Raw genomic sequence first — 23,359 nt, 5'->3', positions numbered from 1 at the left:
GTTTTCTAAACAGGAGTTCGGGAATATAATAATGAACTAAAATCGAATGTTACATTAAAATAAATTAATGGGGCTGCATGCACGATTAATTGAAATAAAACTGACGTCTAAACTGTATAAAATGCTAACAAAAAAAGTTTCGAAACCACTGGTTCAGCCAGTTTTGTGAACCAGTTCAACCGATTCATTAAAAAGATATGACTCAGGTCGACACCGCCTCTCACCTAAATGTATATTTTTCAGTGTTAAAAAAATAGACACAACGCACGAAGAAAAATGACAGTGAAATTGATAAATGATTTAAAAACTTTCCAAATTAATTTGATGTGTATACATTTATTCATGTGTTCTTTTTTTATATATATATATATACATAACTTGCATTAAAAGTTCATTAAATAGAGCTGTTTTTAAATGTTCTTTTTAGGCATCATATTTACAGAACAACAGTTTTTCGTCAGTAAGTGTAGTTTTTTTTTTTTTTTTTTTTCATAAATAGCCCATAAAATCATTAAATTAAAATATTCCACTGGGCCATAACATGTCAGTGTATGTTTGCAATAAAAGAGGTAGAATATCAAGCTCTTTTTCAGACTTGGTTTTAGTGCTTGAAAAAGTTGCAGAATGTGTGTGAGCGTAAGGTTCCGTGCATCAAAGTTATTTACATATATAACAATTTATGTGAATGCATTATTAAGCAACATTGCTACCGATTCAAAGCCATTAGCATTCCCAAGCACTTCTAAACAATTGGCAACTGCAATTATTCCTTTAGATGTACATCCATTTCCGAAGACAACAAAGTAGATACACCAGAAGTCCATGGCTGTCTTTCCAATGTATTATTCCCAAAGGGTCTAGAATGGAAAATCCTTGAACATATCAGTTTGACAGTGTTCATTGTCTCACTTCCAGTTCAGTTTTCATAGGCATCTTTCCAAATAAGTTCCCGATTTTCTTTAAAAGTTCAAGTTTGACATAACTGTACAAGTATGTTTATTGCCAGATAATCATTTATATTATAAAATCCTAAATTCCCTCACACATTCTTTGCATTCTAGTTTTGTCACAAGCATGTTTGTGTATCTGTGTGTGTGTGTTGGTGCATTTGGTGTTCAGTCAAAAAGAGAAAACAAGCCTTCTCATTACATGCAGAGGCATTCTGTACGAAAGTATTATACAGACTGGGAGGCAAGACTCCACCATGAGAGACAGACAGATGCAACAAAAAAAAACTTTCAAAGGAATGATCTTAGTTGTTTAAAAAAACATGCACTTCTAAAAAAAAAGAGAGAAAAAAAGCCAATGAATCCAAATAAATCATTGCTGCATCAACCTCAGCTGTTGAGACAATATGAGGTTAAAAACAGCAATTTTATATATGTAAGATGATGTTTGGATATATTTAGCTACGCTAACGAAGATGGTCAATTCATTAAAAGCATTTTGTGGCTGGTTACAACATTTGAGTGTGTGGTCAATCATGCATTTTGCATGTGCATGTTTGCAAGGCCGTATTGTTGATGCTGCTCTGATTTTTAGGAAGGCAAAATATTTTCAAAGGTACATTTTTAGGCTGGTCTGCCTCAGCGCTGAAAAAGGCAAGTGCCAATGTCTAAATGATTGAGATGGCCAATCAAATCAAAGAAGGCGGGCTTTACTGTCAACAGATTCACAATGTGAATTCCAGCACAGTTTCTAATGGTAAAATAATGCGAGGTTAGATATAAGTAGCTGAACATTTAATATCTGACAACTGTTTTATGACAGAAATGTTAAATAACTGACAGAAATATCCAATGATGCAAACTACTCTATTTTGTCAAATTTCGCCAATTCGAATTGAAAAAATAGGCTATATTATTTGCATGATTCATGTAATTCATAACTGAATGTGATTAGAACATAAACAATTTGCTGTTTTTAAATATTTGTTTAAGACAAGGTTACGGCCGTGTATGTATGAGCTGTGAAGATAAGAAGAGGTGTCAGAGGTGCCGCATTCTTTCCATATCCATGTAAACACAGTGAGCAAGAAAAAGAAGCACTAGATGGAACGAAAAATAAATAAATAAACAAAATGGAAAAGAGTTTGTCAGGCACTGAGAGCAGTGGGTCTGAAGGGTTAAACTCACTTATATTGGGTGTAGTGTTCAGTCTTTTATTATGGTGAGAACAGCTAAAAACTTCATCAAGGGTAGCTTCGCATAACCCTGTCTGCAAGATAAATTCCTCATCTCAAACCTATTCCCCACCTGTTATTCTTCCATCAAATTTCCCCTCACCCTATTCATGCAGTGATTTATTCCAGAATCGGTGGCCCATTTCAGAGGGCAGATTCAGAGTAAAGCGCCCCTGAGGATCCGTGCGGCGGTGGGTGGAGCCTGCGCAGTGATGCGACTGATGTTGAGTTGAGGTCTCCGCAGCTGCGCAGGTGGATTCCCCCGGCCCTTACAGGGTCATCATCGTGCCGACGGGCGTTATGGCGACTGTCGCTATGGGAGTGGTGGTGTCCACGACAATGGTGGTGGGCGTGCTGCTGCTGCCCCCTGTTGGCTCCCAGAGAGTTACGAAGCACCTTCATAGAAACACAAACATGCAATGGGTTATTTTAGAACTAAATTGTACTACACAAAATTCCATCTGATTCTGAACAAAATTATTTTATTTATGGTTATGGCTATTTTTGGCTATGTTTTACCTGCTCTAACGGCAGATTTCCCTCTCCTCCTGCCCTTCTTTTAGGCCCCTGAGTACAGTTTCCAGCATGCTCAGTTGCAGGGGCCAAGTTACGTTTGGATCTTTGCAGGAAACGTTGAACTAAATTTCTGGTGACCTGAAAGGAAAGGAGAAAAATGAAAATGATAATTGTGAACAGAGCAATACAAATTTGAATTGAATTGAAAATGTTTGTCTTCATGTTTATACATTTAACATTACAGTAATATAAGGAATGATTTATTTAGCGCTTTACTATGTACTACTAAAAGTGCTTTAAAATTGTATCTCCTCAACCACCACCAGTGTGCAGCATCCACCTGAATAATGTGACGCCAGCAGAGGTGTAAAGTCCAGGTTCAGAAAGTAAAAGTCCTCCTCAGTATTTTGCTCCAATCACCTGGATTTGCTAATTAGCACAGTTTTTCAGCCAGGAGATAGAATACATTTGTGAAATCAACTGGCTGAGTTCATATGTAATTATATTACATATGGAAGGACTTTTACTTTCTGACCCCTGGACTTTACACCTCTGGACGGCAGCCACAGAACAGCGGCACCAGTGAGTTCACCACACACTAGCTATAGGTGGAGAGGAGAGAGAGAGAGAGAGAGAGAGGGGTATAGAGCCAATTCAGATGAGGGGGATTAGGCCATGATTGATAAAGGCCAATGGAGGGATTTTGGCCAGAACACTAGGGTTACACCCCTACTCTTTCGAGAAGTGCAATGGGATTTTTAATGACCACAGAAAGTTGGGACTTCGGTTAGACGTCTTATCCGACGTGTCACCATCACTATACTGGGGTGTTAGGACCCACACAGACCACAGAGTAAGCAGCACCCCCTGCTGGCCTCACTAACAACTCTTCCAGCATCCGGTATCCCATCCTGATACTGACCAGGCTCAACCCTGCTTACTGTAGCTTCAGTGGGCAACCAGTCTTGGGCTACAGGGTGATATGGCTGTAGGGGAGCAGCATATTTCGGGGTCTAACCTTGAGGTCTCCAAGTGAGCGTGCACAGTCTTTGGGTAAACGCAGCGAGGTGGCTGGAACCTGTTTTGAAGGCAACCGGCTACTTACAGCCTTAATGCTGCCCTTTCTGGGCAGAGAAGCAGGAAGGGCCAGAGAGGAGCGAGGTAACAAACCAGCTCCAGACGATACCCCTGGATGACACAAATAAACCAAAGCCAATTTAAATATGGGGGGGTAAAGAGACAGATTAATAATAATAATAATTTAAAACAATTTTGTACATTATTAATAATGATGTAGAAAAATAATAATAGAAAATAAATACATTTTACCATTACAATGTTATTTCAGTGTTACTTATATATACTCTGTTAATGATTTAATATAAATTATTTTATAATTATAATTTAATATTTATTTAAAGTTTCAGTTATTTTGTTATGTAATATTGTCATTTTTATTCGTTTTAAAAAATATATTTCTATTTAATATTTTTATTATTATTTCAGTTTAGTGCCAAGGCAACATTTCTAATTTTCTAAATAGCTTTTATCTTATTAGTAATTTAAATAAACAAAAAATTGAATAAGTTTAAGATGAAGTACTAAAATTACTAAGTGGAAATAAATAAAAATAAATTAAAAACTAAAGCTGAAATAAAAATAAATTCAAACTAAATAATAATATTAAAACTAATACAACCACAAAAAATATATAACTAAATTAATTAGAAAAAACGAAACTGAAAATTTAAAAATAAAAGCTACTTAAAAATAGTATAAATAAAATTAGAATAACACTGTGTGCCACTCATAATCATAATAATTGTACATAATAAACGTCTCTGTGGCCTGAGAGTGCTAAACTCTTTACCAGTTTCAGATGAGGTCTGCGATCCCCCCTCACTGACCCCTTTACTGCCTCCTAAGAGACTGAAATCACCTGAGGACAGAAGAGCACATGTGACGTCAGATGCTTTACAAGTAACGTAATCAGATTACTTTTTTGATGTAACAAATACTTTATAAATGTACACATTAATATTTGAGTTCAAAAAAAGTTTTGTAAAAATAAAATAAAAGGCAAAATTCATGTTTTCACATCAATCCCAGACAATGCAGCCTGTTACGTATGTGTGTTTATACCAGTGTCAGTGGAAGAGCTAAGCCCTGGTTCACTGTGTGACCTCAAAAGGGGAAAGAACCCATCGCTGTCTTTCCGATCCCGTCCAATTTGCTCACGTAAGCATGGCCTCAGAAGGAGCAGTCCGGGCGTGTGGTCCGTGCGGTCTTCAGCAGGACCTGATAGGGCTGCGGTAGGTGGGTTGCGAAATGCGGATGAGGAGTCCCGTCGGGAGGGCGTGCAGGGCCGAACTCGGATTTCCGGGATAAAGGAATGCTGAGATCCCGCTAAGAACTCCAACTGAGAGCAGCTACTAGCCAACAGAGCTTGACGCCTCAGCAATGGAGACCTATGGAGAAAATAATGGAGATTTACACCTGAGAAGTGATTTTGTTTAACAATTTTTAATAATTGAACTCTTTCCACCTGTAGGTAGAGGTGTTGTATGAGCTGGGGGAGGAGCAGGAGTTCGATCTCTCGCCTCTGAAACAATGCCTTCCGGAAGGAGCGGCCACCATTCCCTCAGGATGCTGTGTGGAACGGGAGCTGGCGTACTCTCCCGTCTCCCCTCCCTCGCTGTCGCCCCGTGGTCGCGCCCGCACACCGACACCCACTTCCAAGAGGCAGGAGTCCTCGGACGGGGAGCTGTCATCTGGAATATCCACAATCTCAGACATCAACAGAGAGCCACTGTCCATTGACACTGAGAGAGAGAATATACAAAATGTGCACATATACACATGGATCCGATCATTCGGTAGTATTCATACGCACTCGGCACACCAGTGAAAGAGATGGAGGATGTTACATAAAAGATGGGATGTCTTGACAAAAACCACAGAAGACACATTTGAAATGAATGTCACTGAAAACACATCTTAACACAAGGTGTAAACAGGGCCTGTTCCCAGAAGGCTCACCTTCACCACTGAAAGCCGTGGATGTTCCTCTCTCTGCAGACAGCTCACCAGCTTGAGCGTCAAACACTGTGGCCTATAAATAGTGAGAGTGTCATCATGACCACAGTATTACAAGATAATGATGATGATTACAAATCATGATAAAATATGAAATTTGGACTTAATATACACTACTATACAAATGTTTAGGGTCTGTGAATTTTCTTTCTTTTTTAAAAGAAATTAATACTTTTATTCAACAAGAATGCATTATATAAAAAATAATAATTTGTTACATTAATATAGCGCTTCTCTCGGCACTCAAAGTGCTTTACATATGGAAGGGGGAACCACAACCACCACCAATGTGCAGCATCCACTGAATGATATTGATAACCATGTTGCGCAAAAACGCCCACCAGCTTATTGGTGGAGAGGAGACAGAGTAATGAAGCCAATCATTATATATGGGGATGATTAGGAGGCCATTATGATGGACAGAAGCCAATGCGCAAGTTTGGCAAGTGATCAAAGGTGAGTTTAAGGGATAAAATTATTGACTACAGGGGGACTTTAAATTGTAATAATATTGCACAATATTGCAGTTTTTACAGTATTTTTCATTAAATAAATGCAGCCTTGCTGAGCATCGAGCAGACTTCTTTCAAAAAATAAATAAATAAGTACCTGACTAGAAGCCCTTTGACCCATCACTGCCTCATACGGAGGAGGACAGTCAGTCGGGTACAGAGGCACTGGACTCTCCATTGATCCATTATACGTGACACTGCAGGTACACGCAGAAAAACAAGGCATGAGAAAAAAATTTAAGGCATGACACAGAAGGAGTGTACAGTAGTTAAAATGAGCAGATGCCTATAGAAATATAAACAATATTTTCAGAGTGATAAAGAAGATTTACCTGAAAAAACTGAGAACCATTTAATGGAACAATAATCTACCAGAGCATCTCTAGTATGTAAGCTTCATTACTAAACATACTAAATACTATTTTAAAATGTTTATAAAGGGTTTCCTAAAAGTTTGTTGGGTTAGGAGATTTTATTAGCTCAGTATGATGGAAAAACAAATGTGTGTGTGTTTTCACCTCTGTGCATCGGTCTCAGAGCTGCAGGTGTATTCAGGAGGGTAGTAGGGTGGTGGGGGAATGGGTGGAACAAACTCCTCAAAGTCCATCATGTTACTGAGAAATGCATCCTGAGGAGTGGTGCATTCTGGGTTTACAGAACGGGAGCGATGAGGAGCCAGCTACAACAAACAAAGTTGGATGATAGAAACATGTTGTAATAGAGTGCATTATACTATTAGTAAACCTAGAGTTTCAGTGTAAAGATGTTGTGCATTGTGTCTCACTAGATGCAGCAGGTCCAGAGAGAAGATATGAATGCTGCAGGTGACCGTGGACAGAGTGCAGATAATGGTAGAGAGAATACTGAGACCACAGGCACTGAACAGCAAGTCCTGCACACACATATACAGTAATATCATGCTTAAATTCAGTCTTATTCAGGCACCTGAGCTATTTGTTTGATTTGGGGGTCTGGGAGCATCAAGTTAAAGGATGACCTTAAAAACAAAAAACTATGCTACTATACTCCACTATGCTACGTTTGGCCATCTCAACGTGCAGTCACACTTACTGTTGTGTGGCAAATTTTCACAAGAATTTTACGGGAGAGGGTGAAATATTTCCCCGAGCAGATTTCGGATCGGGTTGGTCCACCAAATTCGCTGTGTTGACCAAAACGAAAGCTGCTTGATTTGAAAGTGACTAATATGTAAGTTCTGCTTCATACATTACTACACTATTGACAACAGACCTTTATGTCTGCAAACTTTTGCTGAAATTTCACTAATGTGACCACATCTTAAACATTGGGAACATTGGGTCTTGGTCACTAACCGTGCATACCGGTGTGCATGAATTTGTGAGTGAAATGTGCGTACGAATGCCTTCACGAACAAATCATTCAAATTTACTCTTCAATAACTTTTGTACTAAAATGTATTCTAAATTTATGGGGGGAGAACTACTGAAACCATACATATATTAAAATACTGATGAATCTTTAAACATATTATATAACATATACAATATATTTTTGTGTCTTGAGAGCATATCAAATGTTTGCTAAGATTGACACACACAAAAAAAAGGTTGCACAGAAAGTCCTTAAATAGACACCTACCTACACATTGTGAATAAGGTGGAGATTTTTTGTGAGAATTTCGGTTGCATAAACTGCTCAGACTAGTCTTAAAAGTGAGTCATCTGGGGGCGTATTACAGAAACTTTCTATCTCAAGTCTTAAGTTAAAGGGGGGGTAAAATACTTAGTTTCAGTCAATCTCATGTTAATCTTGAGTACCTATAGAGTAATAGTGCGTCCTTCATATCTCCAAAAAGTCTTTAGTTTCATCATATTTATAAAATAAAAATACAGCTTTCCGATTCTAACCGGAAAAAGCCGAGGTCCTTGATTCTGGGCGTGGGCGGAGCTATAGAGTCAAGCGGGAGCGCGCGGGAAGGTTTGCTTATTATCGATCGTGGTGCGGTAGGCCATATTACTATATATACATATAGTATTTGGTTTGCAAATCCAGCGTTGACCTCGGCCTTGTTAATAAAACATTCGTCACTGAAATGACCAGAACACAAAACCGCACTTGCCACACTCCTTTGCTGTCCCGGAAATACAAACTGCATCCACTGTTCCAGTAACACTGGGTTCTTTGGGAAGCTGAACAAGGTAAACTTTCCCTCACATCCCAAAACACACTTTTTTGGAGACATTCTTGACATCAACCATTCCTATTTAGCGCTGCTGATGATGATTTCCGGTAGTAGCGCGTCGATGCATAGATATTATATAGAGATATATGATGTCTATGCGCCGATGAGCGCGGTCTTTCTCTCCTCTGGTCGACGTGTGCGTGAACGCGCTTTTCCGAGAGCAATGCTCATATAAGGAGTTCCACTCTGGTCTACGTCATTAGATCTACGATAGAAAAAAACCAGCCGAAACGTGTTGCAACCCGGAAGTATGATTTTCAGCACAGAAATTCTCTGTTATTCGTTCAAAATAACTTTTCAAACTTTGGCCATTATTAGCATGAGAATCCATCTCTTTAACACTGTAAACAACTCTGAATACATGAAACACCATTGTACCCCCCCTTTAAGATCTGACAAGTTAATTTAGGATTTTTCACAAATTCATATTACACAAGCAAATCGTAAGTTGATTTAAGATTCTTATCCTATCTTACGAAATCTCATTTTATCTGTAGTTAGGGAATCTTAAACCCCTCCATCGAGTTCGGTAATCAACTCTCAGGTCTGTTACCAAGCAAGCATTTAACGATGCGCAAACAACTGCTGTGAAGTAAAGTCGGAAAAACTGGAGAATGGAGAAACAAAAGTTTTGATAAGCTTGGTAGATAAGGCAAAGCCTAATCCTTTTATTTCATATGAGTCTGTAATTATTTGTTAAGAGTTTTGTTGTCAAAGTGCAGCACATCAACTGCAAGTCTTTCTTCATCTAGTATCATTAATAAATGTGACGTCATTCTCAGACATGGCTATCATTATGTGATTTGGCTTACAGTTGGCAGTTGTCTTACAGATTATTCAATTATTCAAATGATTTTGAAGTTAGGACACCATTGGGGTGTCCTAAGACAGTTTTTAGGATTTTTTTTCCACTGAATTATTGCACTGACATTTTCCTCTGTTAAACTTTTCATTTGTGACTTGAAATGAAAAAATTTGCAAACCTTGTTTACAATCTTAAAAAGCAGGTACCTTGAGCTGGTGACGCACAGCGTGGCAATCTGAATGTTGGTAGAGCACTAGTGTCTCATCTTCTGTTAGAGAGCACGTCTGCTTTGGGTCACAGCAAAGACACAGGCGATTCTCCATCTGGAACAAAAATACAGATATTATTTGAAGAGAAGAGAAGAGAAGAGAAGAGAAGAGAAGAGAAGAGAAGAGAAGAGAAGAGAAGAGAAGAGAAGAGTACCTGACAGGTAACATAAGATTTGACCATCTGTGCATTCTGACATGACAGCATGGAACCAGCCAGACTGAGAATCACACACACTGCAGACAGCAGCATGAACAGCGACACCTGAACGAAACAAAAACAGCATCACTGCAAAAACTAAACAGGAGCAGACAAATGCACACACTCAAGACATCATGTCGAGATGATATAGGTACATACGACAAGAGTGAAGGGCCTCCTCCATGATATCACACCCACTACTCCTGATGCCACAACCTGTTCAACAGAGGAAAAAAGGTATAGATCAAGGGATAGATTTTCTGTCTCTCACACAAATATATGTTAGATGGCTGCAGAAGACTAGGATTACAAAGCAAAAGTCCAATGGAGCAATTAATGTTAGTTTTTACGGAGTTTTTTGGAGCTTGGCAGCCCCACACCTCAATTTCATTACATTTAAAAGAGTTGCCAGTATATATTACTTTAATAAATCTACAGATTTGTTTTATATAGATAGATAGATCAGGAATATTAGATAGATAGATAGATAGATAGATAGATAGATAGATAGATAGATAGATAGATAGATAGATAGATAGATTGATAGATAGATGAAAACTGCATCCATAATAATAATTATAATAATATAAACAGTACATTAAATATACCATGGTCCACTGCTGACATGTCATGCCAATGTTAATATATTCAAAGAAACTTACAAAGAAGCCAGCCCAGAAAGGACAGGACTGTCTGACACGGGGTGATGAGGTGAAGGCCAGGCTTGTGAAGCTGAAGGCCAGCACCATGGCCCCAAGCGCAAGGTGACACAAGCCCAGGTACAGCAGCAGGCGCGCACTGGTCCTCCCAGACATGGCTCTGCGACTACCAGACAAAGCTCGAGACCCTGACATCGAGGCCACGCTACTGGAGTCCGACGGTGAAGGCATGATGGCTACTGAAATACCTCCTATATTATGGTACTATGTGACAGTTCAAAAGATATGGGATGTGAATGAAGATACTTCTTGAAATATACAGGGTCTATATAGGGTCCTGAAATGAATCCCACAGCTGTTCAAATTGAACTTGACACAGTTATGTTGTGTTAACATTTATTCTTGGCGTCGTACATCTGCATTCTCCGATCCTTGATCTCGCTCGCTCCATCGCCCACCTGCCGTCTCTCTCCCCCCGTCCCCGCGGCATTGCGGTACCCAGAGCCTTTAGCAGGCCGAAGTGTCTGCCGCATCCGCAGGCCAGAGGAGCAGCTTTGGCCTTCTGGCTACTCCGGGACTGAAGAAACAATCCCAGTCCAGCTCACATCGAAGTGTATCTTCTTCGGGTTTCCACTAGAGAGCCTCACATCCCCCGCCAGAGCTCGGAAGAGCCGTCTCATGAAGCAAAACAGTATCAGGAGAGAAAAGGGAACGATCGACAGAAAAAGGAAATGAAATTTGCGTGGAGAAACTCGCTCACTCGCTATGTTGTTCCCATGATGCATCCGTTTGTTTTGTATAATAATTATAACGCCATGGTGTTGTGAGGGAGTTTGATCCTGTCCAGTCTCCCCGTTTTCCTCCCGCAGTCACGAGGACTCCCGTCCCGTCCGTATCCCGGACATGAGCATCACTACGTAATCGCGCCAGACTTGTAAGTGTCTTAGCTTACGTTGTTATTCACGCCTAATATATTTACGTCACGTAAACCGTGTCCGATGCCATTTCAGCGTGACTCAGTTTTAGAAATATATAATAGGCAGCGCATTGTGGTAGCACGTGTCCCTAATATTTGTTCAATGCGGCACCGCATTCACCCAGCGCGAGGTGCTGATGCTGCACTGAATAAGCGGTTGCTTGGCAACCTACTTCGACAGTCGCAACGGTTGGCGACCTTTCCGCGCATGCGCAAAATATATAGCTTTGCACTTGCATCGAAGCAGAGGTGAGAAATACGGGAGTGGCCAAAAGGGATGTCAGGTGTGGTGAAGTGTTGGGTCCGCATGAAGTGTTGAGTCCGGGCTAAGGACCCTTTAGTATGCCAGTAGTATGCCTGATCTAAATCTGTTCTCGCGATAACTTGTAGCTAAATTTAAAAATACTACTATTACGGTATATTGTGTCACGAAATGTAGTTTTTATAGTTTTTCAGTCAACAATGTAGTTGTTTAAAGCGCAAATATGTTGTTTATTTATACAGATAGCGCCTATTTTAAATTTTGATCTGACGTTTTCGGAGTTGTGAGAAATACTACCGTTATTGTGTCACGAAATGTAGTTGTTATAGTTTTTCAGTCGACAATGTAGTTGTTTAAAGCGCAAATATGTTGTTTATTTATAAAGATAGCGCCTATTTGAAAATGAAATCTAATAAATCTCATAATTCAGTTGTATTGTATTATATTGTGTAATTTAATCAAAATACTATTTTTATATGAGTTTTGGTTCTGGTTCACATTGAGTGGTATTGTATTGTATGATGTTCTGTTTTAACATTTAATTATGACATAAATCATATGAATTAGAACACAAATGACATGCTTGTAATTAAAAATATATATTATGCCTTATTGCTTAATAACGAGTAACTTAATGTCTCAAAACATACCTAAAAATGCTATTTCTTTCTTTAATCAGGATAAAAAAATATAATATGAAGAAAGGGGTTTGATTGATTACTTATTTGGTTGATTAATATTTATACTAAGTACACACAAAACATAGCTAGCATTCTGTCATTTAGGGTTAAGCTGTTAATAAGAAAATAGTAATAAATACAAATTTATTAAAAATGACAAAACGTTTATCGGATAGATGTATGCTCTATGCCGCGCTACAATACGCTAACTAAAAAAAAACACTAAGAACGAGAAATGCTTAAATTCACAATATATAGCTTCGGGTATATACTATTATATGACACATATAAGTTAAAATACATTAATGACTCGTTATAACGTAGGTCAAACGAGGTCTTTAATTATGTGATTTTGTATGATTTGTAACCAGGCACTAAAGCGATTACCCATAAAACGTGCTTTGAACCAATCGGATTGCTTGGGTCCTTAGCCCGGACTCAACACTTCATCCGGACCCAACACTTCACCACACCGGCCCAGGATTGACATCTTCAATAAAACATGGCAAATTGTCCATACATAATTTTTGGCCAGGATGTCATACAAATAAAGTATGAAGAAAAAAACAAGAGTAAAATCTATGAAAAAATAACTGATTATGTTGAAGTCAACGTATGCTTTTGTTTGTATGTCTTTTTGTTTTGTTTATGCTTTTTTAACAGGTTTTTCAATAAAACCTGTAGCTGTTGCTTGCCTTTTTTTGCTAAATAATTTTGTCATACAAGTAGGCTACCTTAACCAATTTCAGTGTTTTGTTATTCCCTCATATTAAAAAGTTTTAAAAATATTTAAAAAATATAAAATATTTCCTCATATTTTGATGGACTAATTAAACTTGTAAGGTCATTAAAAACAAATTTCTCTCCGGACATCACTTTTGGCCACAACTGTACATAATGTGATTAAATAATAGAATATCAAAATGTTATTACCAGTAAAAAGAAAAACTTTCACAAAATGTGAACATTATTCACTTTATTAAAAGCAGTTCATAGTAAAATTTCTGAGAAATATGCTGTGTCAAAGAATATAAAAAAGTGTAATAATGCAGAAAGACAGAAACTTGATGCAAACAATTATGCAAAACCAAACATGCATTATGTCTGATCATAATCCCTTTGGAGAAACACTGTGAATTTTCAGTAGAACATTATTATATTCCCACCCATAATCCATCAATTATTTTTTCACAAAACTCATTTAACTCCCTCAATTCTCTTATCCATCCATTTTAAGAGGTCACAGTCTGTAAAAATGAAAGTTATTCACCCAGCAGCGACCATTCAAACCATGTGTCAGAAAGTGCAGATTAGCTGTCACACCGGACTATATTTTGAACAAAAATACCTATCATGCCTATCTACACCTGAAATAATGCTGAAGTGAGCAAAACTAGGTCTTGTGCAAGTAAAACCAACATTGTCACCATTGTAGCCTAGTCACTGTAGTGCGAAAATATAAACATGAAATGAAAAAAAAGGTTATTTTCCTCTAACTACATGAAAGCTGTACCCTGTTTTACTTATCTTTTATTGTATTTCATATCTTACTACTCCCATCTTTCTTGGAAACCACTTCCTATTAGCATTCCATGTTCACTTTACAAATAACATTCAGGAATTAACAAAGCAGTTCTATGTAAGTGTAAGTGTTTGTGCGTGTGTGTATGTAGTGAGCATGTCCTCTGGGTGAAGGCATATCTAAAGAAGAAGACATTTGGAGGACTTTTTCTCTGTGCTGGTGGTCATTTTAACCTCTTTGCCAGGTGGACCCTGTAAAAACAGAAAATATATGAAATCTAATACAAGGCCCACACAGCCTTGCAGCTTTGTTACAGTTCATGCTAATTTATTCTTTAGATCTGTCTGATAAAAAAAAAAAAAACTTGTGATACCAGTCGAGATGAAATCTACAAATACGTTTATACTTCAAAAGTTTAAAATCTGATTGTGTGTTTGTTTCAGTATTAACATGCACAGACAATAAGTAAGGAATAATTGACGACAGGCCGTTGAATTATTAGAAAAATAATGCACACCCGAGGTGGTAATGCAGTCACGACGCGAAGCGGAGTGGCCGTTACACCTCGGGTGTGCATTATTTTTCTAATAATTCAACGGCCTGTCGTTAATTATTGCGCTTATACTACAGTTACCACACCTCGAAATATTGTTCAGATGATGTATTTCAAGACGTTTGTAAAGTTTTTGTCATTAAAACGCTCTTGTATGTACTGTAGGACTAATTCATTGCGCATCTAAACCCATGCTCGTTGCTAATTCCAAAACGTAATTTTAGAGTTAGTAACGGAGGTTTGAGCCACTGATAGCAGAGTAATGCTGGGGACACACTTAACGACTAGAAACATTCTCTGACTGTGAATGCAGCAGATTTTAAACACCGCTGTGAACACACACTGAAACGGCTGAAAACACGTGCATGATCAGTCATAAGTATCAAATTACATTCATAACCGGCCTTACAGTAAGTGTGTCCCCGGCTTTATGCAGTTATTAATGCAGTTATGAGAGAGAGAGAAGCATGTGCGTCAATATTATTATTTATTTATTCATTCAATTAGTTTTGATTAATTCGTTCACTCTTTTTTTCTATTAGTGACAGTAGACTAGCCTAATAAATGAAACACAAAGCCCTTTTAACAAGTATAGGCCTATCAATAATTATTAATTTGTTATATTATCTGCAATAATTACGAAAACCCGTGCAACAGGACTATCAATTTATTTAAATATTCAGTTTAATTTTCTATTGATTATACTGTATATAGGACTATATACTTTATTTATTAAAATTAAACTGCATGTTTCAATTGATTGTGAAGTTAGTCATTGACAATTGCAGATCAAGCGTATGGGGCTGTATGGTTTTTCATGTTATGAATTGTATCTTATTTTCCGTTATTACAGTTAACTACGCGAAGTGATATGTAACTGTAATGCGGTCAAGACCTGCCTGGAACTACTTTAACCGTGCGGTTCCCTGAAAATAATTGCACATCGTAGAACGTTTGTTCAACGCATTCAACGGCCCTGTAGTATACTTGTTAATTGTATCTATGTACACACACACACACACACACACTGGAAACTTACCGACTTCTTATTTGACTTCAGTAAAATGTCTCGAGCAAGAGAAGCAAAAGACTATGGATAGAAAGGTAAATTATAAAATTATAAAAAAGTAGACCAATTATATTAAATTCAACATATTAAAATGCACAGATTTAGTATGTTTCTCCCACTTAAACTCATAATATATATATATTTCCAAACAATCATTATATTGTACATTTGTAAGAACGTATAAGAATACTGATATTATATAATATCTGAGTAACAGATAAAGATCGACTGTCCCTATAAACAAATCATACTAATAAAAATAGCATTTTTTGTTTGCCTGCTAATTTTTTTTGCTAAGTGAACATATCATGAATCAGTCAATCCATACCTCCTCAACGTTGATGCTCGATTTTGCACTAGTCTCGAAAAATCGAATACCATGTTCCTTTGCAAGCTGTAACGAAAGAAAAATGACAATATTTTTTTTAATGATGATAATTATTTGAAGGAATAGTTCATCCAAAAATTATAACGCTGTCATCATTTACTTAACCTCAAGTTGTTCCAAACCTGTATGAAATTCTTTCTTCTGCTGAACACAAAAGAAGATATTTTAAAGAACATGGGTTACCAAACAGTTAATGGGTCCCAATAACTTCCATAGTATGGGGGGAAAAAATACTATGGAAGGCAATGGCTAATGTCAACTGTTTGGTTACTGACATTCTTCATTCTATCTACTTTTGTGTTCAGCAGAAGAAAAAACTCATGCAGGTTTGGAACAACTTGAGGGTGAGTAAATGATGACAGAGTTTTCATTTTTGGGTGAACTATCCCTTTAAGTTTGTTTTCAACTGAAAAAAAATAACACTATGTCATGCCAAATGTAACAAATTTTGGTAAATGGTATATGTTTATGTTATAAAGCATGATATGCACATGCTGTAAATCAAATGACTGTCTGAAATGTCATTCAAAGCACCAACAAAACTCCTCGTACGCACTTGGATGGACAAAGAAAGGCATATTTTCTTGAACCACATACTGGTAGTGTGTATGACAGCACTCACCTTCTCACCCACCTCCGTTGACACCTTCCGCTTGGCCTCGATATCACACTTGTTCCCCAGTAACATCCGACTTACACCTGCGGATGCATTCTGGGAGACACGGAAAATAAGCATGTGCTCACTTCCTTATTTTCGTCAAAACTGAGACTTGTTTTAACAAAAGGCCCCATGTATTTTTAGTGCGTCTCTGTTCTGGTAACCTGTGCAGGATCTGCTTCCTATATGGCATCTTATAAAGAACTGAAACTCACATTTAATAAAGCCTGTTTCATTTTATATGCTTTTCTGGAGGTTGACAGAAAAATCTGATTGATCACTGGGTATACAATAGTAAGAATAAATTGTTATGCTGTAGACAAAAATAGAATAAAACCCCCCTAAACAATACACTTAAGATTTTATTAGATTAGTTTTCCTAAAAAAAATTGGCAAGTTGTCCAAACTAATCAAGGATGAAACAGAGAAATATGTTAAAGGTAATATGTCGACCTTTATAACTTATTAAACTCCTATAATGACTGAATTTTATTTTCTCTCTTACTTCTTTGATGCCCTTTATCCAGTTCTGAATATTCTCGAAGGATTTTTCATCAGTGATGTCATACACAAGAATGATGCCCTGAAAGAGATGATCAAAATAAAACACCATTAACATTATGTGTATGATTTGCCATATCTAAATAACCGTCGAATGAATCTTGGTTTTGAAATAATAACATATGTAAGTTTATGGCTATTTAAGATATAGGACCAAGAAAATGTGTTTATGTTATTAACATAACATGTGTTTCTTGTCTCACCATGGCCCCTCTGTAGTATGCAGTAGTGATGGTCTTAAACCTCTCCTGTCCCGCTGTGTCCCTTGCAAATAAAACCAGATGCACACATAAGGCATTTTAGCAGTCAGAAAGCTTGTCAGTAAGAAAAACTATGTGACTTATGTAACAACAATCTCATTTGGCATGTTTAATATACATATTTTATTGCAACTGGACTCTGTACTTCCGGCTGTCACTGCCGTTGGACATGAATGACTTTGAGTCAAGTCTGGGACTGGGACTAAACTCTAACAGACTCCACCTTTGGCACATTTACAAAAAATAAACACACTGAAGATTTCTTGTGTACATAACACTGCCACCGTATTTACCCAGACATTCTGTACACATGTAAATAATTTCAGCTGAATAGACTTGAATAACTTTTAACTTCTCAGATTTATCAAACAAACAGGACTCACAGCAAAACATTTATAATATTAAATTTGCATGTGTATTTAATATATATATACACTTTATATATACTTTTTTTTACCAGACTTGCAGTTTAACTTTCTTTCCATCAACCTCAATAGTCTTCACTTTGAAGTCAATACCTAGGAAAAAAAGAAAAAAAAGGAAATGGATAAACAGGAGAGGCAGGAAGGAAGGAAGGATGGACATGTTTTAAACCCAAGAGGCTCAATAAAAGTGGACTAATGAATATGTTTTCTACATTCTGAAACACGGGAGCATGCATAATGAGATACAAGCACTGCTCTAATGGTTTAATAAACACCCTGGTTTGTTTTTCAGTGAATTAGGAGGGAGGGAGGGATGGGGTCTTTTGAAGATCTGGGTGAATGCACTAAATGCCATGGAGGATGACCTTCATCTGAAGCATAAATGAAGGGGGTGTAACTCGTGGACGTGAGATTGGGAAAATGAGATACAGAGAGGGACAGGCTGTGGCTGGCAGAAATAAAGTAGCGCGAGGGGGCCGGAAATGCAATCAGGGAGGAGGATGATCCGCAGGACTGATTGAGTTATACTGGGGAAGAGGCTGGAATGAGATGACGTTTCGACTAGTACTGACATGAACAAACACTTGGGCTAGCACTTGCTTTGCCAGGTAGAAACTGAGTAGTAGAGCGAAACAGTTTGCCTTATCAAACAGTATTACAAACAGTTGCATTGTATACTTACCGATGGTTGATATGTAGGTTGAATTAAAATTGTCTTCTGCGAAACGGATGATCAGGCAGGTCTTGCCAACACCACTATCGCCAATAAGCAATAATTTAAAGAGCAAGTCGTATTTCTTTGCCATTGCTCCTTTCGCCTAGAGCTTTAAACAGGTTTCAAAAGACTTTCCTCCCGTTTTTGTTAACAAACAGTCACCCGCAGTGTTTTAAAATCCTTATTCCGACTGAAAAGTGTCCTCGTTTGAAACTTCATGGGTTTTCTTTACTTTGAAAACTGTCACCGGTAAACTCAGTTTTGCTTTGTTGCCTTTGTCCGTCCGGATAAGAGGTAAAAATTCCATTAAAGTAGAACAGTTTTCTTACAGCCCTTTTTCAGTGCGGATGCCACGCATTTTCCATTTCCGGCTACGCTGTGGTAGTTTTCTCTCTTGTACGATATACTTTAAGGTATTCATCCATACATAGACAACAGCAGACTTTTTTTCTCCCTAAACTTTCCTTTGCCCGAGTTCCCAAAAGCTGACGTCGAGGGAGGGAGAGGTTTAATAAAGCACTGCTGACGAGACCGATTACAGCGTCTATCAACAGAGGGCGCCATTGGCACACAATATGCTGAAACGAAGCACCCGTTGAACTTCTGTTTTTAGGTCATTTTTGGTCTGTTTGTAACGTTGTCAAAATATTTAATCAAACTTAATATTTTTTAGTATATATATATATATTGTCTCAAGATTTTTTTTCACAGGCACATTTATAAAAGCTAATTTAATGTCCTAATTTAACTAAGGCCTGTGGACTTAATCCCCTGTCACTTTTTTAAACACCGTGAAACAAGTTGTTTTGCATAGGCTAGTTGGGATCAGTTGTAATAAATGTTCAAATTGTGCCCATATCAACTGTTTTTGTCACAACAGAGATCTACTTATAAGTATCCTAAGGTGCTGAATGAAGTAGTTATAGCAGAATAACACAGAAGTTGATGGTGGTGTTATATTATTATTTATAGCCTAGTATTTACCAACATATTAAGTTTTTATTTTTATATTTTAATTTTAGTTTAAGTTTTAGTAATTTTGTTATTTGCTTTTGTCATTTTAATTTAATTTTATAATATTTTTATTTAGCTTTAGTAATTTTAATAAGCTTTATTCAGATAAACGATTTAAATTATTTGAAATTCCATTGCATTAATTGGCAAAAGTAATTGAAATGATCACAAATATATGTTAAACATAATATTAGAATTATTGTTTAATTATAATAAGTATGTTTATACATTAATACACCACATTATACTTTTGAATGTCGCCTTTATGTTGTTAGGTTTTGCCTGTATGCCTATTATTAGGCACGATATGTAAGAGTCTATGTCACAATTCAACATTCCAACATAACCCACGGCCTGTCTTAGCTCAATACTTGTCATGGGTTAAGAAGAAAATGCTTTTATTAAATGTGAAGTATTTCCTGCCCCTGCTCACGAGCCCCGTTCATATACGCCATGTATTTCCGCTCGCCCCCCCTTTTCGGCTGCTGCTTCACTGTCGCCAACATGCCTGTAAGTGCGTGCTATTACAATCAAGTCCATTTAAAACGTAATCACACCGGGTATGTGGATTACATCGCATCGATTGATTAGGGGAGGCTTTTGTCTTCATGATCATACTGGCCACGTTAAATTAATGTAACATATTTTGAGGTTAAAACTTAGTAGAAAAGGGCGAAGCGCGTGCTATGTGTATAGGAACGACAAGATGGCCGCGTGCATGCGTTAGAAACTCGTGGAGAGCATCACGATCTCATACAAATAAAACCGTTACTGTTATATGTAGTTGAGATTTGGTAAATAAATAATACGTTAAATGGAATTAATACGCGGAGTAGTGTGTGGATGTGCCTCATATAGTTTGTTAGGCGGAAGTGTGTCATGAATCAGATCACCCATTGTAGTGGCGGTGTTGACAATCAGCTGATCAGGTCTATCATCAAGCTAATGCTAATGTTAGTTATGTAAATTAAAAAAAACGCCTTTTTTACACGAGTGCTCATATTGTATTGTCGTTGTAGCTGTTAAAATGCTTTGGGGAACCTAAAATGTGTGTGTGTGTGTATATATATATATATATATATATATATATATAGCATCACTGAAAATCTGCTTTTGTAACCTTTATTTAGAATAAATCTAGCATAGCTGAAATTCTCTATGCTAGTTGGCAAATGTGTTTGACACGTCTCTCATCACTTTCAGCTCGCGAAGGACTTGTTGCACCCAACGCCAGAGGAGGAGAAGAGAAGACACAAGAAGAAGCGTCTCGTACAGAGTCCCAACTCTTATTTTATGGATGTCAAATGCCCAGGTAACATCTGCAGACTAGGTGCTCTGTGTAACAAGCAGAGCCACGCTGAGTCATTGGTTCTCATGGGGAACAGGACAATAATGATCATCAGTCTTTGTTCTGGGAGTATTTTTCCTGTAGGGATTTTTAAAAAGTCTTTATTTAAGAGTTATAAGCCATTAACCGAACCAACCAGCTATGAGGTGAATCACAACAATACAAAGTTTGATTTGAAGCAAAGTAGTATTTGACAAGTAGACATAAATAAAGGTACAAAACGGTGTACTTAACAGTTTTAATGAGGGAAATAACTACAATGACATGTAGCATCGTGAGTGACGATCAAAATAAAAAGCTGTATGAGCTATTTATTTGTGTGTATAAAACAACACTGAAAAATTGTGTTCCACATACAATAGACATTGATTTGTGTATTATAGTATGTTTGAAACTATTCGCCATTCTCTCTTTGCAGGCTGTTATAAGATCACTACGGTGTTCAGTCACGCACAGACGGTGGTCTTATGTGTAGGATGCTCTACAGTGCTGTGCCAGCCTACCGGAGGAAAGGCCCGCCTCACAGAAGGTATCGCCAGTGCACAGACACCAAAGCATGAAAGAGCCTAGTTTGTCAATCTAGTGGTCGCACGGATTCTTGATGATTATCTCATAAGCAGAATCTCACAGTGGGATTTTCTTCATACCTGCAGCAGAGCATTCAGAACATGTCACACTAACACATTAAAATACAGCCTTCGGAAGATGACTAATGAATTCATGTTTTCGTGTGGGAGAAATATGGCTAGAAATGCACTCATAGATCAGAGGTACACATACATGCGCTTGTAACTGTAGCAGCGCCATAGCAACACGCCGACACAGACCAACCTAGTGTTTCCCACTTGATCATTGTTCTCTTCTTGAGCTGAAGCTTGATTGGTGAAGCTCTGAAACTCGCTGCCCTGCTGGTGCACAGTTTAGAAGAAAGCCAATGATTCAGTGGCAGATTTATGTCTCAATGATTCAACACTATCTAATTGTTTGGTTCCCTGTCCAAAAAATAGACATGTTCAACTACTTAAAAGCACAAATTTTATTATTTAAGTTTGCAGCAGCTAACAATTATTTTGAGAATTTGTTTGTTGTGGGGATTTTTAAAGATGGAAACAAATGTACATCTTAAGCAATATTCTTGGCCGAGCTGTGTGTAAATTCAGGGCTATATATAAAGAATAATATGAATGTATTTCTGTTTGTCACACTCTCTCGCTCTGTTGAAATGTTTGAAGTTCAAAAGCCCTGTCAGGATTATCCGTTTTTCAAAATGAAACGACAAATTTTAATTTCTAACATTTATAGATAAGAAAATAACTAAAACGTAAGCAATGCATTGGTGAAAACCCCTCAAGAGCTTTAAATAAGCACTCGCTAGCAACTAACATGCAATGATATGCTTATGACCTTGTTTAAAATGTTTAAGCGTCATGGACACCTTTTCTTTGCTCGGCTTTTTCAAAGTGCTTTTTATCCCCATAGAAATGCATTTTCTGCTACTGTGAAGTGTGACGAAATCTAGAAGTAGTTTTGACTGAATTGTTTCTCTGTTAACAGGATGCTCGTTCAGGAGAAAGCAGCACTAGTCTCTCATTAACCAGTATGCAAGGATGAGAGAGACCACGGGAGGAGAGACAGGATTGGCCACTCCACAGGGATTTCAGTGACTCCGCCCACAATGAGGCCGTGTTTCTTATCTATAATGAGATGAAAGCTAAACCGAGAAGAGTGCTAGAAAACTGTCTAAGTGCTGTCTGAACACAGAGCGTGTGAGGTGTATAACCACCAAACCTGTCTCTCCCTCTTACTTTAAATAAAGGTTCATTTTTCATTTATGTATTTGTGTTGTAGATCATTTGCCAGCCAATCTGCATCGTCACAGCTACATAAATACTATGCCCTGGTTTCACAGACAGGGCTTAGATTAAGCCAGGATTAGGCCTTAGTTTAATTAGGACATTTAGTAGCTTTTATAAACGTTCCTTGAAAAAACATTACTGATGAACATCTTGAGACAAAATAAGAGCACTCAATTTTTTTTTAAGAGATCTCAGTGCAAATTGCTTTGTCAATTTTAGTCCGGTACTAGGCTTAAGCTTTGTCTGTGAAACAAGGGGAAAATGTGAGATATTCAGCTTGATCAGGTTTCGTGTCATGCTTGCCTGTTGACTTGATCTCATCACAAGGTAATACAAATATTTTTCTCTGAAAATATTGTCTGTTGTTTAGATGGGTGGCATTCATGTACACATGTAACTATAGCATATACTATTGATCTAAAGTGTGGGGTCAGTCAGATGTTTTTAATATTAAGGCTCATGCTCACCAAGGCAGCTATTGTTTCATCAAAAATGCAGTAAAACATTAATACTGTAAAATCATTTGTATTTCTATTTAAAATGTTATGTATTCCTCATAGCAAAGCTGACTTTTTAGCATCATTACTCCAGTCCAAAGTGACTCATGATC

At 37.5% G+C, this 23,359-nt stretch overlaps 2 protein-coding genes across 5 annotated transcripts; one reads left to right on the top strand and one right to left on the bottom strand.

Moving 5' to 3' along the window:
* Positions 1-294: 294 nt before the first annotated feature.
* On the bottom strand, positions 295-19,135 carry LOC307004946 (ras-related protein Rab-13). 4 transcript variants are annotated; one of them, XM_079624599.1, is made up of 20 exons: positions 18,499-19,135; positions 17,849-17,909; positions 17,335-17,395; positions 17,076-17,153; positions 16,535-16,624; positions 15,853-15,918; positions 15,495-15,545; positions 9,963-10,019; positions 9,759-9,866; positions 9,542-9,658; positions 7,091-7,198; positions 6,825-6,985; positions 6,404-6,503; positions 5,738-5,810; positions 5,244-5,520; positions 4,841-5,166; positions 4,569-4,637; positions 3,717-3,886; positions 2,702-2,836; positions 326-2,578 (listed from the first exon to the last, which is right to left on the bottom strand). In XM_079624599.1, the coding sequence occupies exons 1-20, from the start codon at positions 18,620-18,622 to the stop codon at positions 2,327-2,329; spliced, it is 2,484 nt and encodes an 827-aa protein (XP_079480725.1). In that variant the 5' UTR covers positions 18,623-19,135; the 3' UTR covers positions 326-2,326. The 4 variants fall into 4 exon arrangements, with proteins under 4 accessions (XP_079480722.1, XP_079480725.1, XP_079480723.1 ...); XM_079624596.1 differs by lacking the exons at positions 15,495-15,545; positions 15,853-15,918; positions 16,535-16,624; ... (2 more) ...; positions 17,849-17,909; positions 18,499-19,135 and adding an exon at positions 10,466-11,785 and having other exon boundaries at positions 295-2,578; XM_079624597.1 differs by lacking the exons at positions 15,495-15,545; positions 15,853-15,918; positions 16,535-16,624; ... (2 more) ...; positions 17,849-17,909; positions 18,499-19,135 and adding an exon at positions 10,466-11,585 and having other exon boundaries at positions 5,244-5,469.
* An 844-nt stretch (positions 19,136-19,979) lies between these two features.
* Positions 19,980-22,725, top strand: rps27.2 (ribosomal protein S27 isoform 2). The gene is made up of 4 exons (XM_079627156.1): positions 19,980-20,055; positions 20,749-20,857; positions 21,312-21,422; positions 22,448-22,725. Exons 1-4 carry the CDS (start codon positions 19,999-20,001, stop codon positions 22,474-22,476), a joined length of 306 nt encoding a protein of 101 aa, XP_079483282.1. The 5' UTR covers positions 19,980-19,998; the 3' UTR covers positions 22,477-22,725.
* Positions 22,726-23,359: the final 634 nt, after the last annotated feature.

This window comes from Phoxinus phoxinus (genome assembly GCF_949152265.1).
Source record: "Phoxinus phoxinus genome assembly, chromosome: 10".
Lineage (NCBI taxonomy): Eukaryota > Metazoa > Chordata > Actinopteri > Cypriniformes > Leuciscidae > Phoxinus > Phoxinus phoxinus.
The sequence above is the reverse complement of the archived record's forward strand: the minus strand, read 5'-3'. Positions and strand labels throughout refer to the sequence as shown.

Bases quoted from the DNA above. Each gene is read 5' to 3' on its own strand.
- LOC307004946 (XM_079624599.1), bottom strand. From the start codon at position 18,622: ATGGCAAAGAAATACGACTTGCTCTTTAAATTATTGCTTATTGGCGAT. The intron at 15,919-16,534 runs GTGAGTGCTGTC...CTTTCGTTACAG, and splicing joins CAACGGAGGTGGGTGAGAAG to CTTGCAAAGGAACATGGTAT. The intron at 6,986-7,090 runs GTGAGACACAAT...TGTTTGTTGTAG, and splicing joins CTCTGGACCTGCTGCATCTA to CTGGCTCCTCATCGCTCCCG.
- rps27.2 (XM_079627156.1), top strand. From the start codon at position 19,999: ATGTATTTCCGCTCGCCCCCCCTTTTCGGCTGCTGCTTCACTGTCGCC. The intron at 20,858-21,311 runs GTAACATCTGCA...CTCTCTTTGCAG, and splicing joins TATGGATGTCAAATGCCCAG to GCTGTTATAAGATCACTACG. The intron at 21,423-22,447 runs GTATCGCCAGTG...CTCTGTTAACAG, and splicing joins AAAGGCCCGCCTCACAGAAG to GATGCTCGTTCAGGAGAAAG.